We start from the raw sequence: 14,845 nt of genomic DNA, 5'->3' as shown, positions 1-14,845 counted from the left end.
AAAGGATTCATTGCAAGTAAGGTGTCGCGTTGTCGTCGGTGCAGGAGCTCAGTGGTATAGTAGTTGTATCTGTTCCTGGTTGATCGACTCTTGTAATGTGGACCGTAGCTAATATGTATGAAGCATACAATGGCTCATGGGACCGGACCGTACTCGTGTCTCGCACCAGTATATGCATGTATGATGGATGGTTCTCCAGAGACATCACATCATGCGCCACATTCATCATGCATTGAGTGCCATCTCGTGGTTGTAGTCGTGTTGGAGGTCGTAACTGCATCGGAGAGACGGGCGGGGAATGATGAGCTGCTGGTGGTTGTGCTGGTGGTGGTGGTTGCGTTAGAGACGTGGCCTTGGCAGCGATGAGGGACGGTGGGCCATATAGAGGATGACAGTGCTCAGTGCGGCTGTGGTGATGGTGAGGAGGAGGAGGAGGAGGAGGAGGGGTGGTAGCTTCGGCGACAGCGTCTTCACGCCCATTGGCATGGGCATGGGCATGGGCATGTCGATTGCACTATGAGATGAGACGAGACAGGCGCTGCATTGTCCCAGCATCATGGATGAACAGTGAATCGGGCTGAGATGTGAGCATTGGTTGTCTGATTGTTGGCCGGTGTCCATGTCCCTGGCGAGCGATTTGGTGGCGCCCCCCTGCTCGCGGTATCTGCTCGCGGTATCTTTGACCCCGTTCAAGCCTCAACGGAAACGAGTTGATGCATCGAGTGATGAAAGTGCCATAAACGACGACGACGAGGGGTACGACGAGGAGGAGGTTGCTCTTGGTGGCCGGATAGAGTATACATCGACGACGACATTCTGTTTGTTCATGGGAGATACTCCATGTACCCCGACATCACGAAGAAGTCGCTTCTGTGTTGGTCATGGGAAACGTTGTGAACCGTCTTTGACACAAGTCTTCCGGCCTTCGTGTGAAGGTATGACTTCGACTTCAACGTTGACACTGGCCTGGCAATAGGATGCTGAATGCATTGCCAGAGGTACAGAGGTGAAGCAGGCAGGAATGTCCGAGGGCGACGGGTGGCGACGACAATGACAACGATCTCGTCGGCGACAAGTCTTGATCAACTGCTGCACCAGAGAACCCATAGGGACGATAATATATGCCATCATTGTAAGCTTGTAGCCCCCGCAGACTCTTTTGCTGGACTGTAACAAGCCATGCTGGCTTGTAACCAGGGGCCCCCAATTGAGGATGGCTCACTAGGCTGCGGTACGGAGCGGCCCCAGCCTCAGCCTCATCGGTGTGCCGTGGCTGCGGCACTGGCAGTAGGAGTGCGGGTAGCTAGCCTTGTACCACAGCCTGTGTGAAAGAGGTAATACCCCATGCGAACAGCGGGCGGGACGTTGAGTGTTTGTTTGTGTGCACCTTTGAATAGCAGCGAAGTCCAGTGCGACAACAGTCTCGCGGTCAGTTGCCTTTCAGTCCGCCAGCCAGGCGCAAGGGCGACGCTGGAGCGGATAGGGGTGAGTGTAGGTAGATGGAGGAAGGCCAGGCGCAAGGCTTCGTCAAGATTAGTCTGCGCAGACCACATTTGACTGAATTGAGCACCATGCGGTGCGCGACCGTCACGTAGGTATATGGAAGGAAAAGAGTGAATAGTGGCAGAGAAGGAGTGAGGGAGGGAGGAGGCAGAAATAACAATCCATCCAAAGGGGGTCGTGAGAAATCAAGGCGACACCACATGGTGGCCATGATAGAAAGTACTCGCACTCCCTCTACCCTCCCTCGACTGCCGTACCGAATCTGATGAGACTTTGGGCCCTGGCCCCGAGCGAGGAAGAATGTCGGATGTCAGAATCCACGATAGCGTTGTATCTGTTGGCTTAACTTGTTTTGTGTCTGTGCCTGGGCCCGACCCTCCCTCACCTCGATGGGCTTGTTTCGGAACTTCAGGGTCCAATCCCTGGAGGACAGACAATCCAGGTCCCAGGAGGGTTGCCCACGTCAATCGTCCTGAGTGGCCGGGGAATGCAAGCTGAGGCTGCTAGGGCCCGAGACGTGCCCAAAAGGGTGGATGATAGGCAGGGGCATCGCCCAGGGCTCAGGGCCACTATGCCTGAACCGACCCAGATCGCCCAAGGGAGCCCGACGTGGCCCTTGCTTTGCCTTGCTCACCCGGCGGCCGCGGTCCGGATCTCTCCTTTGTTGGCTTCTGCTCGCTAACTTTGGGTTTTGCCAAAAACCCTGGAATGGAGGGCGAAAAGGAAAACGGGGGACCAGCTGGCCATTTGCCTCATGCCATTTGGCGTGTGGTGACTTGGCCCCCTTTCTTTTTGAGGGTGTATGGATGATAAGGTATGTGTTCGTCTGCGGCTGGCTGGGCCGTTGGAGGGCTTCTGAGAGTGGCCAGACCACCAGGCTGAGTTAGGCGGTCCGGAACGATGAGTCAACCATTGGCTGTGAGGGTCAATGGACGCTGTGTAGACAGCCGCGACAGGTAGTCCATGCTGCGTACTGTGGATGACGGGCCCTGAGTACGGTAGGTGAGTGGGAAGGGAAGGCAGACCAAAAGAGAGGGGGAGGAAAGGGAGAGACCAGTCTCACACCTAGAGAAGTATTGGGGGATCCGAGTGAGGTATATAGGTATGCTTGGTACCGAGTACAAAGTGTGTGAGGAGCCGAACAGACAGCGCAAACTGGGTCAAGCAGTAGTGGCTCCGGTCCTGCTAGTGGGGAGGAGGGAGAGAAGACAGATCGGATGGGTCCCTTGTCCAGCCGGTACAAGAGATACTCGGACTCGCTCTCGCAATCGTGGACTCGTGGTCAGCTGTAGCCGAATGGATAAATGGATCCCTCGTAGAGTCGTCTCTCTTATACCTGATCCTCCCCATCCCACACCGTTACTTTTTCGAGTCAGCAGGCTCATGTCCGCGGCCCAGTCTGGGGCTGGCAAATGGGCTGGATCTTTGCAGATAGATTAACCAGCGAGGCTAAATTGTGTGCAGTGACTGGCCAGCAAAGACCGATCCGAGATGAAAAGCCACAACCGCCACGGCCATGCGGCCATGAATTGCGCGTGACCACATCACTTTTCCGCAGAGATTGTAGAATGGCAGCACAGTGGAGGCGGAGGTGGAGGACGAGGACGAGGCGTCCAGGATGGTGGCTGACCTGGATGGATCCGTGTCCTCTCTCACACACTCACTCTCTTTCTCTCCATGTCTGTGTCTCCCTCTCCATCCCTCTCTTTGTATATGTGTGTATATAATAAGTGTTTGTTGGGGACTGTGTCTTCCTCCTCCCCCTCCTCTCCCCCCTGGCTTGCTGCTGGCTTGTCTGGTGACATGTTGAGCGAGCAATCGGCGTCTGTAGACCAGTCAGCTTGCTTTGGGCCTCCATGTTCTGGAACCCAGACTCAGTCGACTCCAGATCCGCCCTGTACCTGTCGATCCACAGGCCCTGCATTCAACTGCCGAGCACAAAGCCTGGCCCTGTCCATGCATGCGACCCATGTACCTTTCTGCGGTGGCATTGGTGAAAAGGTACTTAGCGGTACCTACTCTGTACCTAGGTACCTTGGTACTCGGGCCCTTTGCTCCGTCCTAGTCCGAGACTCCGCCAGTCTGCGACTTGCTTTGTTGCACGCGTGACCACGCACCGCAAATTAGTTTTTTCTTTTCTGCTTCAGGCTTCACGAACTTGGATTGAGATTTGCTCGGCCTCAGAATTTCCAGGTTTTTTCCTTTTCACACGGCTCCGTTTCTGTTCACCGACCTTTGGCCATCCTTTATCACCAGGCAATACCCACGACCTACCTTGTTGCTCGTCCGCGTCTCCACTAGTTTGATTGTGATTTTCTATTTTTTTCTCCCTTCCCGTAGTATGTGGATTGTTTACGCTGCCACTGTGTGGAAGTGGTGTTTTTCTTCCCTTCTTTCTGCTTCCTGCTGTATGCCACATGGCCTGCCGTGTATCCGAGAGGACGACCGGAACTTCCCAGCCTCTCTGTGCATCACCTTGAGATCGGGGTTGGTTGGAGGATTTGTTATCCTATCCCCGATGCGCTTGGTCATGTGGGGAGGATTTCTTTTCCTCCAGCTTCTACATCGCTTCAATCGGCCTGGCAGATACCAGGCTGTGGGAGAATACCTACTCGTAGGTTTTCCTCACCACCAGGAATCTCGCCGGCCGCGTCAGCTGGCATAGCAGTCTGGATACCACAGGTTGAGGCCCGTTGTTTTGCGCCATTCTGAATTAACCTCCGCAAATCATTTCCGAGATGTTTTCGGTCTCCGCATAGCCGAGGTGTATCTTTTTGCTTACCATGTGTTGAGTCTCGAAGTTGGAGTAGGGTCCAGACTCGTGGAGTTACGAGGTACACAGTTCAACAAGGGAAGAAAGAGGATGGCATCAGCTGAAGATGTCGTCGGCAAACCAAAATAGCACATGCCTATATCACCCATCACGACCAGTCAAGTCCATGTACCAGATCCGGTGCTCGATGAAAATATATATAGTAGCAACCATCCTTTTGCGTACTCGGCATTGCTGTATAGCAGTAAAGGCTTCTTGAAACCTATCCTTCTCCCGTAGTGTTACCAATGCGAGAGGCTGCTGATACAAGAAACTTCGACAGCCACGCCGTAAATGAAGCCTTGGTTGCACGGGGGATGCAGACACTTCTCCAATCCGCCCTCAAATTCTAACCGGGCTCAAATTGCGCGACCGTTGGTGAGAAGCATGTACTCCTCGCCTACAAAGGCAACGGGAAAAGAAAAGAAGCGAAGGGATCCATTGAGTGCGAGCCAGCACACTATATGTGCATGTAGCAGCGCATGGATGTGGAAGGAACAGTAAGTGATTGCAGCCACATAGGGTAGTAGAAGGAGGATGAATATATGGATCTAAGAGACCAATTTCAGGTGCTTTCAGCTTGCCAAAGGCCTATCAAGGCGGCAGATCACTCGAGTGTGGCTGCTTGTAAGCCGTTCTCGTCGGCTGATGGGATTTTGTAAAGGATTCATTGCGCTCAGCGGCATCTTTTGGAGATAAAACAGGCGAGCAGAGGACGAGTGGCTATAACTGCGGTGCGGCACTTATACTCCTCCGTAGTCGCCAAGAACCACTTTACGCGAAAGGATCGCGTAGACGTGTCTCTGGTCGACGCGTCTGGATTTCACAATCCTCTGCCCCCCCTTTCTGTCCACCTTGATGTGAACAACCGCCGCCCTTACATCGCCATCACTGCGAACCACCACCATGTCGTCTTCGACGCCGTCCTCACGCCGCCGAGGGCATTCCTCTCGCAACTCTCAGTCCTCCACTCCAGCTCAACAATCTCAATCCACGCCCAGGACTACAAGACGCGCACTCAATGGGGCATCCGCAGTTGCGTCCTCCTCGCCGTTTTCCTTCCATTCGTCTCCTGCTCAAGCAACTCCCGCGCCGCCTTCGCAGCTGGCAAGCGATGGAATGCTCATCAGCTCCCCTCCCCGACACTCCTCCGAGGTAGGTGACCGTGAGGCAACTCCTCGCGCGTCAACCCGGCCCCTGGGAGGTTTGTGAATCCCGCTCTCGATGGCCTTGTGCTGGACTGATTTTCTGCAGACTCATCCCCAGTCAGATATGATGCCAGCTCGAGCCCGGTGCGAAGTTCCCAGCAACCGCGGTCCGATATTCGCAGCAGCAGCAGTGCCCTTTTTGTCCGCCAGGACCAACAACCAAGAATATCCTCCCGGAGAGGTGACATCCATTCCGATGCATTTGCGCCCTCGCCAGCTCCCCGTCGTCGAATCTATATTGGCGAGGATGGCATGCCCATTCGGGATGGAAATGATCCGACCTCAGAGGCCACGTTCTCAAACCTCAATCCTGACACGTCCGAGGCTGACGCAATGGGAGGTGACTCGACCAGAGTCATCTGGGGCACAAATATATCGGTCGTAGACTCCATGGCTTCGTTCAAGAACTTTCTCTACAATTATGCTAAGAAGTATCGCATGTGGGCCGACGGGGCCACAGAAGAGGAAACAAGTGCTCTTGGAGCGCTTGCCGATGAAAAGGAGTATCTGACAATGCTTCAGAACATGAGAAGGATGGGTATTCACCCGCTTAACTTGGACGCCCGCAATCTTAAAGCATACCCTGCGACATTGAAATTGTGGCACCAGCTCCAGGCTTATCCTCAGGAAATTATCCCTTTAATGGATCAGGCTGTAAAGGATGTCATGGTGGAATTGGCTCAGAAGGAGATGCAAGAGTTACGCCGAGCTCATACGCTTGGTCCTGCCCTGCGCGCAGCGAATGGGAGCTCAATGCCTCCCATGCCGTCTTCTGATCTGGGGCGAGGAACGCCAGGGACGGGGCCTGCTGCCGACGAAATTCCTGACCTGGTTGAAGAAGCACAGATGCAGGCTTGGAAGGTCATGCCATTTGGGTTGGACAAGACGATCAACATGCGCGAGCTCGACCCAGCGGACATTGACAAGCTGATTTCGGTCAAAGGACTTGTCATTCGAACGACCCCAGTCATTCCCGACATGAAGGAGGCCTTCTTCAAATGCACCGTTTGTCAACATACGCTGTACGTCTCAATCGATCGCGGAAAGATCGCAGAACCGATCGAGTGCCCGCGCCCTGCTTGCAAATCCAAGGACAGCATGGAGATCATCCATAATCGCTGCATATTTGCGGACAAGCAAGTGATCAAGTTGCAAGAGACCCCGGACTCGGTTCCGGACGGACAGACGCCTCATAGTGTGTCCCTTTGCGTATATGATGATCTGGTCGATGTCTGCAAAGCTGGTGACAGAATAGAGGTGACTGGCATTTTTCGAAGCAACCCAGTTCGTGTCAATCCGCGTCAACGCACAGTCCGAGCGCTGTTCAAGACTTATGTGGATGTTCTGCACGTGCAAAAGGTCGACAAACGCAAGTTGGGGATTGACGTGTCAACGATAGAGCAAGAGCTTTCCGAGCAGCTTGCAGGCGATGTTGAGCAGACTCGAAAAGTGACAGCCGAGGAGGAAGCCAAAATCAAGGAAACAGCCGCTCGGGAAGACATCTATGAGCTCCTCTCGAGGAGTCTGGCTCCAAGCATCTATGAGCTGGAAGACGTCAAGAAAGGCATCCTCCTACAATTGTTTGGCGGCACGAACAAGACATTTGCAAAGGGTGGCAGTCCCAGATACAGGGGCGACATTAATGTCTTGCTGTGTGGTGATCCATCCACCTCCAAGTCCCAGCTCCTGCAATACGTCCACAAGATCGCGCCGCGAGGAGTCTATACATCTGGCAAGGGTTCCTCAGCAGTCGGGCTGACGGCGTACGTAACGCGGGATCCCGAATCCAGACAGCTCGTCCTCGAATCCGGGGCTTTGGTCCTTTCCGACGGCGGCGTCTGCTGCATCGATGAATTCGACAAGATGAATGAGTCTACTCGCTCGGTGCTGCATGAAGTCATGGAACAGCAAACCGTCTCCATTGCGAAGGCGGGCATCATCACCACGTTGAACGCAAGGACAAGCATCCTCGCCTCAGCGAATCCCATCGGGAGCAAGTACAACCCGAACCTCCCAGTGCCCCAGAACATTGACCTTCCACCGACGCTGCTGTCGAGGTTTGATCTCGTTTATCTCGTGCTGGACCGTATTGATGAAGTGAATGATCGGAGACTTGCGAAGCATTTGGTGGGCATGTACCTCGAAGACACGCCGGATAATGCGTCGAGGGAGGAGATTTTGGTAAGTTCAACTCGGCTGCCTATTTCTCTCGGAGAAACTGCTTTGTGTCAAAGTACAACTGGCTAACAACCACTCTACTAGCCCGTTGAATTTCTTACCTCCTATATCTCGTACGCCCGCAACAACGTCCACCCCAGCATCACCCCGCCGGCCGCCAACGCCATGACAAACGCCTATGTCGCCATGCGCAATCTCGGATCCAACATCCAAGCCTCGGAGAAACGCATCACCGCGACCACTCGCCAGCTGGAATCGATGATTCGTCTGTCCGAAGCGCACGCCAAGATGAGACTCTCGCCTATCGTCGAGGAGAAGGACGTCGACGAAGCGGTGAGATTGATCAAGTCGGCGATCAAGGCGAGCGCCACAGACGCACGCACGGGTCTGATCGACATGGGCTTGTTGAGCGAGGGTGGCGGTGTCGGCGAACGGCGGCGCAGAGAAGACCTCAAACGCGCCGTGCTGGAAGCGTTGGATATGGACGGCGCGATCCGTAGCGGCGGGGCCATGAGGTACACAGATCTCTATCGCAAAGTTGCCGAGGGGAGTAGTCTCGAGGTTGAGGGGACTGAGTTCAACGACGTCGTCAAGGCGTTGGAGGTTGAAGGGAAAATCACCGTGACGGGCGACGGCGCCAGGAGAAATGTGAGGCGTATCACGGGCGTTTGATTCCTTTGATTCTATTTGACGCCGCAGCTGGGCCCTATATACGTAAAGGGCCACTGTGCAAAGGATCTTGGGAGAGGGTGGATGCACGGACAGACTGACGGACGGATGAATGAAATGCGAAAGTGGACGACGTGAATGGGAGATGGAACCTCTCTCTAGGTATATCCGAGGTAGCCCAGGTTATGATCAAGTCCCCCTTCTGAGTTTTATGTTACTTGACGAATAGACAGAGGATGGATGCTGGATGATATACTCGCATACTAGTATGGTATTTTCGCATTTCAATTTGTTTCCATCTAAAACCCTGAGTTGGAATCCTTCCCACTAACCCCGTCACCCGTCACCATTCGATGTAATGGTAGAAAAGCAAATTGGTATCATGGCTGGACCTTTCCCAAGAAACCCAAAGTGACCCAAAGTGAACACGAAACACGCCAGGCCGGATCCATCATTGAATCCAATCCATGATTTGATACCCCTTGGAAACTTTTTGTTGAGCAGCATTCATCCCTTTGGTCTGCTGTCCCGGAAGACAGTTGTATACTCCCAGACCTTGGATGGGGACAGACGCCAGACGCCACGCTTTTTGCTGCTTCGCTTTCCCAAGAGGTTCCATTCCCAAGATCCAGTAAGAGTCCGTATCCTCGTGTAGAAATACCATGATCTCTGTCAAGTGACATCCCGGCGAAAACCTGATAGTTCAATCAACCCGTGAAATTGTAGACCCTCACCTCCCCATCTTCGCCGCCACTACACATCCTCGAGTCACTCAACCCAATGCATGTCACGGGCCCTGCGTGGCCTGTAAACGTCCGCTCACACTTCCCAGTCCGCGGGTCCCACACCTTCACCATCCTGTCTTCAGCACCGGACACAATCCTCAGCGTATCCGCCGCCACAGCCCACACTCCCTCAACATGCCCAAAGAATTTCCGGATGCAGCGACCAGAGTGCACGTCCCAAAGACGGATTGTGGAATCCAGGGCCGACGTCAGCATGTAATGGGGCGGATAGGTGCGATCGGGCTGAGAGCTGAACAGGCTGTTGATACCCATGTCTCTGGAAGAGACGGTGGGAAACCCGCCGTTCTCGTCGAGGATCGTGTCGGAGCTGTTGGGGGTTCCGGGGTCCGATAACTGTTCCTCGTCGTCTTCTTGCACGTCGGTGCCAGGTTCAAATTCGGCCGGAAGAGGAAGCGCTTGCTGGACTTGGCCCACGTGGCCTTCGAAAGTGTGGATGCATTTCTTCGTATCCAGGTCCCACAGTTTGACCGTGCAGTCGTCCGACGCGGTAAAGATCGTGCGAGATGCCGAGTCAACTTTGACTGAGTTGACCCAATCGGTGTGCCCGCGGAGGGTGAAGACTGACCGATCTTGAAAATTCCACACACGGGCCGTGTTGTCGACGGAGCCAGATACCAGAATATTCGAGTCAAAATGAAGGGCAATCACGCCTTCGGTGTGGCCATTGTATGTGGAGATGCACTCACCAGTCCGCCAGTTCCAGACCTTGAGAGTCTTGTCGAGACTGCCACTGATGAGTTTGTTGTCATCAAACTGCAGACATCGGATGCCCATGGTATGACCACTTAGCGTTCTCAACTCTTTGCCCGTGTCCAGGTCCCAGATCTTGATGGTTGCGTCGTATGATCCGGTCGCAAGAATGTTGTCACAAAATTGAAGAGCCATGACTCCGTTCGTGTGGCCCTTGAGGATTTTGATACTGCATCGGCCGTACTTCCAGTTGGTCCCGACCTTGAACCGGTCCTTGTACACGTCCTTCCAAGGTCTGGTTCTCCGAAAGTACTCACTGTCACTCGTGCCGAGCGGCGGACGTCGGGTCGCCACAGGCGAGAGTCGTCCATCAGACGAGGAGTCATGGTAGCTTTCGGTGTCGGACATGTCGACACTCTGCGATAGAGCAGGTGGTTCAGAGTCAAGCGGCAGGTTGCTTGCCGCACGTAGCTCAATCTGCCTTTTGGTGGCACGCAGCATTTTCCTCTCCAACAAGGGGAGACCCCATCCACACTTTGTACACTTTCGGTCAATGTGTTGCTCGCACATCCGATGCCAGACTACATCGTCGTCTGCCAGCTGTCTCCACTTCCTCGATACCTGTGCAGCCTTGCAAAGAGACGTCGTGTCGAGGAAAGAAAGGATGCGAAAGGCTACCTCAGACGGTAGAGCGGAAATGAAGTCGATCCGAATGAGTTCTCGGACATTGGCCGAGAGGAAAGAGAGTTGTGGGAAGCAGCACTGGGCGAGGATGCCCTGGAGCATGAGGTTTCGGTGTTTGGAGGGCGCTGCAGAGAACAAGGACCACATTTGGACGATGCCCTGGCGGTCTTCCTGCGACAGTGTGTCCAGTTCTTTCTGCAGTTTGTCCATCGACGGCTCGTCTGCTTGCCGTCGGCACAGCGTATCAGGTCGATGTCGATAGCAGAACTTGGAATTAGGGTCTTTCATGGGGTCGAAGTGATGAGCGGCAGGTTTGCCAGCCTTCCCCAAAGGCGCATATTGGGAAGGGATATGCCTGGCCAGAAACGGGGCGACGTTCTGGTCAGCATGTTTAGCAGTCGACGCGATTGTGATGCTCTTGTCCTTTGTCGCCGCATGTCTTTCCTCCTCTTCAGAAGGGTTCATTCGAAGTCTCTTTCTGGCCGGTTCCTCCCATTCTGTTTCCACCACACCCTGCCTTCGGTACTTGTCAAATAGATCAAAAGGCATATCGAAAATTATTTAGAGACTGGCAAATGATCTTCACATCTCGCCTGGTAGACGGTCTTGAGTATCGCTGCTCGTGCGACTCGATGAGTTGAATTTGCAGGAACGACGCCGAGATCCGAATGGTGCGGGGGATGCCAGTGAGTAAAGTAGGCTGCGTTCGTGGAAGGACTGACAAAAGGGAAGAGGCACTGAGAGGACACAAGGCGTCGTAAGCGGTAGGATTGCTCGTCAGAAAGGTCAGAATGGTGCAAGATTGCGAAATGCGGTGCTTGGTCTTTGCAAAGGTTCCGAGCCTGAAGAGGACAAGAGAATGTGGTGAATGGCGAATATCATCACCGACAGCCGGGGGTTTTCGAGAACCGACTTGCGGGATGGAGGCGATGGTGGTGATGGATCGAAATGAGGACCAGGACGACGCCACCGAGAGGCTGATTAGCGGGCCCGAGTAGGTCAAGTGCGTGTATGTTGGGGCTCAATCGGGGGCATTTGGGCACCCAGATTGGTGCATAGCTGGGCATCATGACCTAAACCTCCGGGGGTGTCGGTAGTTACCGCACGCCTGGAGCCAGCCATGTCCAAGCCTGAGATGCCCACTGATGCCCACCGATGTCCTCACACCGGCCTGCGATGGCGTTATCGCGCACGCCATTTTCACCATCGAAAGCATCATCGCAACAGTCTTCACTTTCACTCTCCAGGCCTGGTTCCTGCGTCGTTCATCGGCTCAGCGAGTCAGCTGCGAGTTTCAATTCCCAGGTATGCATCTCTCTCGGCCGGGACTTCCTGGCGCCCAACAGCAAGGCTTTCTGCACTTCAAAGCGAGGCCCATACTCGTTTCCTGAGGCCGTGCCATGGCCGTGAGGCTCCAGCTTCCATGCTTTACCCCACAATGACCAGGGGCTGCCTTCGCCTGGGGATGTGAATTAACTCGTTTGCAGGATATGCGGCACATACACAAACGGCCCAGCACAACCACCGTGCCGTTCAATGCATGCTACAACTGCTGTTGGCTATTTGTAATAGTCGATGCTGTCCTCACCGCTCCTCCGAGAGCCAGAGAGAGCTAACTCTTGACCTTCTTCACGAACTAAAGATGAAATAAGAAATGTCCTCACTCGACCCTGTCATGGCGCAATCTCCTCACCCCGAGGCCTCAGCCCGATCCTCTCCCTCGCAGTCCGCTCACGCCTCGAGTCCCCCGTCGGCTTCTGTCGAGACTCTCGTTTCCTACCTGGTCGCCGCTAAACGGTCTCTGGGCAGTATCCATCTCGTCCACCGGGCCACCACCATCCTCACCGAATCACGTGCATCCATCGAGGCTACCACTGCCCTCCTCGCCAAAGCCACCTACTTGCGCCGTTCCGTGGCATCTCAACTGAAGATCCTACGTGGGGTCCAACTTGAACTGGAGACTGCTGCTCAGGGTATTCAGAACGAGTTTCAGGCGGTGATCAAAGAGTTGGACGAGACCGGCGCGAGGCTGCTACAATCGATAGAACTGTTGAAACAGACGACAATTGAAGATGCTTTCAAACCCTCAGCCGAGGGAACGGTGGACGATGGCCCAGGTAAGGAGACCTTGCACGATTTTGTGGACGACAACGGCGTCGAAACGATCAAGCAGGCCATGGAAATTGCCATAGACAATGTACAACACTCGCAAAATGAAATGGGTCACTCGATCCAAACGTTGGAAGATGATCTACAAGCCATCAACGAAGTCCTCAATGGCAGAGGAGAGCTGTCTAGCACAGACAGTGAATTGCAGCAGCCCACCAGCATTGCTGGTGTCCTCACACTGTTAGAGGACCATGCCCGTATAATGGCAGAGGAGCTAGAAAGTCTGGTCAAACACTTCGATCTCTGCGTCACCGCCATCAAACACACAGAAGGAGGTGGTGAAGCGTTATTCCAGACCATAAATGCTGGTGAGGGAGTGGACCTTCCGGACACGGTTGGCCTGGGCATGGACGAGCTTCGGGCACCCGCACAACCTATGAACGAAGAGGAACGACTGGAAATGCTACAGGTGCTTGAGAACGACGCTCAGGAGGTGGACGAAGTGGTCATGGAACTCCAAGATCGCAACGCCGAGATGGAAGCCCAGCTGGACAAAGTCCATCAATGGTGTGAACGCCAGGAAAATGCCTATGCCGATGTAGCGACCGCCTTCAAACTTCTCGAAAAGATCTCGGGGCGCTTATCTGGGTATGCAGCTGAGGTAGCGCGGCAAGCGCTGAAATGGAGTGAAGAAAAGGCCAAGATTGAAGACGGCATCGGCGGGATGGAGGAGCTGTGCGAACACTACGCCAATTTTCTCCACGCTTACGACGGTCTGATAGTCGAAGCCGCCCGCCGAAGGACTGTGAAGAAGCAGATGGAGAGAGTGGTGGCGGAGGCGCATGCTCAGTTGGAGCAAATGTACGACTCGGATCGGCAGCTGAGGCTGGAGTTCAAGAACGACCTGGGCGAGTATTTGCCAAGTGATATTTGGAGTGGCGTCAATACGTTACCGCCCAGATATTCTATCACAAGGGCCGACGAGGAAGATATTGGTAGTGTGCCCGAGCTGCCGAGGCGGACGGTAGAAGAGGCCTTGAGGAGGCTCAAGGTCGGCAGAGGTGGAAGAAGCACCAGATGACCAGGCAGGCAGATCTGGACCAGATGTTTTTCTGACGCCACGGTAAGGAAAGACTTCTCACTCCGAATCCCGCCCTGGCTACACAAAACATCATGACGACATCTGCAAACACAACACTTGATATGAATCGCTATGGACAGAGCCGAGCATGGCATGATGGTTGCACGGGCTCGTCCCTTCAGCCTCTCACTGCCCGATCTGGCCAAATCATGATATTCAAAGAGAGCACTGAACGGCCGTTCCACCCCGGATCTCATATTGTCCACTATTTCCTGAAGGACGAGAGCTAATATGCCTGCATTTCAGATCTAGTTATCGTCGCCGCCAGTTGGTTGACGTGCTTGACCACGACTTCAAGGAAGATGGTGTGTCCAGGTACACTCGCTTTGGACAAGACAGTATAGAGGATATGCTCAGACAACCAGAGCCGCATGGATACGAGCCTTCTCCATTGCACAGAATATGATGTCTTTGCTCAAGACTAGGAGATCTGATCCTAGAGAAGTCTATGGGATTCTTATAGAACCTACACTTCTCCTGCCTTGTCCTACCAGTCCCGGCGCTACTGCTTCTTCAGACGCTCCCTCTTTTCCTGCTCCATCTCGCTCTTGGCGACGGGGTAGTATCGCCAGAAGTACAGCACGCCCGCGGTCCCCGCCAACGCGAGAAGGAAGCCTCTTTGCGATCTCCTGAAAGTGGGGATTGAGACGCGGTTAGACCGATCTTGAAGGATCTTTGTATCACTGGGAGGAGAAGAGAGAGTGAGAGAGAGAGAAAGGGGCAAAGCATTTATCTTACCATGGACCCGCCCTTCCATGCGGCGAGAACATGTTCTGTCTCCTGGGTGCTGTGGGCTGCATGGCTGATTGGTTGTAATGCCTCTTGTGTATAATTTGATATCGTATGGTGTGGATGGGGCAGGAGAGGAAATGCTGATCTGGTGAAATTGATGGGGTCGCTCGCTGCGTTTTGCACCAAAAGTAATGTACGTGAGCGTGGCGGTCGTGGTGATACAAGTACCTATATCATAATTGCTTCATGGCACGTGCCAATGATGTCAGCGAGGCGTCATTCTGCTGTTTCCTATTGCTTTTTCCTATTTTAC

The 14,845-nt window shown here is 54.0% G+C and overlaps 3 protein-coding genes across 3 annotated transcripts; 2 read left to right on the top strand and 1 right to left on the bottom strand.

Annotated features, from left to right (window-relative positions):
* Positions 1-5,221: 5,221 nt before the first annotated feature.
* Positions 5,222-8,373, top strand: Z520_07798 (uncharacterized protein; the record flags this gene model as incomplete). The annotated part of the gene is made up of 3 exons (XM_016778295.1): positions 5,222-5,519; positions 5,570-7,704; positions 7,786-8,373. 3 exons carry the CDS (start codon positions 5,222-5,224, stop codon positions 8,371-8,373), a joined length of 3,021 nt encoding a protein of 1,006 aa, XP_016630655.1.
* A 704-nt stretch (positions 8,374-9,077) lies between these two features.
* Z520_07797 (uncharacterized protein) lies at positions 9,078-11,099 on the bottom strand (the record flags this gene model as incomplete). Its single annotated transcript, XM_016778294.1, has 1 exon — positions 9,078-11,099. The coding sequence occupies one exon, from the start codon at positions 11,097-11,099 to the stop codon at positions 9,078-9,080; it is 2,022 nt and encodes a 673-aa protein (XP_016630654.1).
* Positions 11,100-12,225: 1,126 nt separating this feature from the next.
* On the top strand, positions 12,226-13,740 carry Z520_07796 (uncharacterized protein; the record flags this gene model as incomplete). Its single annotated transcript, XM_016778293.1, has 1 exon — positions 12,226-13,740. The coding sequence occupies one exon, from the start codon at positions 12,226-12,228 to the stop codon at positions 13,738-13,740; it is 1,515 nt and encodes a 504-aa protein (XP_016630653.1).
* Positions 13,741-14,845: the final 1,105 nt, after the last annotated feature.

This window comes from Fonsecaea multimorphosa (assembly GCF_000836435.1).
Source record: "Fonsecaea multimorphosa CBS 102226 unplaced genomic scaffold supercont1.16, whole genome shotgun sequence".
NCBI classification, from domain to species: domain Eukaryota; kingdom Fungi; phylum Ascomycota; class Eurotiomycetes; order Chaetothyriales; family Herpotrichiellaceae; genus Fonsecaea; species Fonsecaea multimorphosa.
Note: the sequence above shows the minus strand (reverse complement) of the source record. Positions and strands in the feature narration are given on the sequence as shown.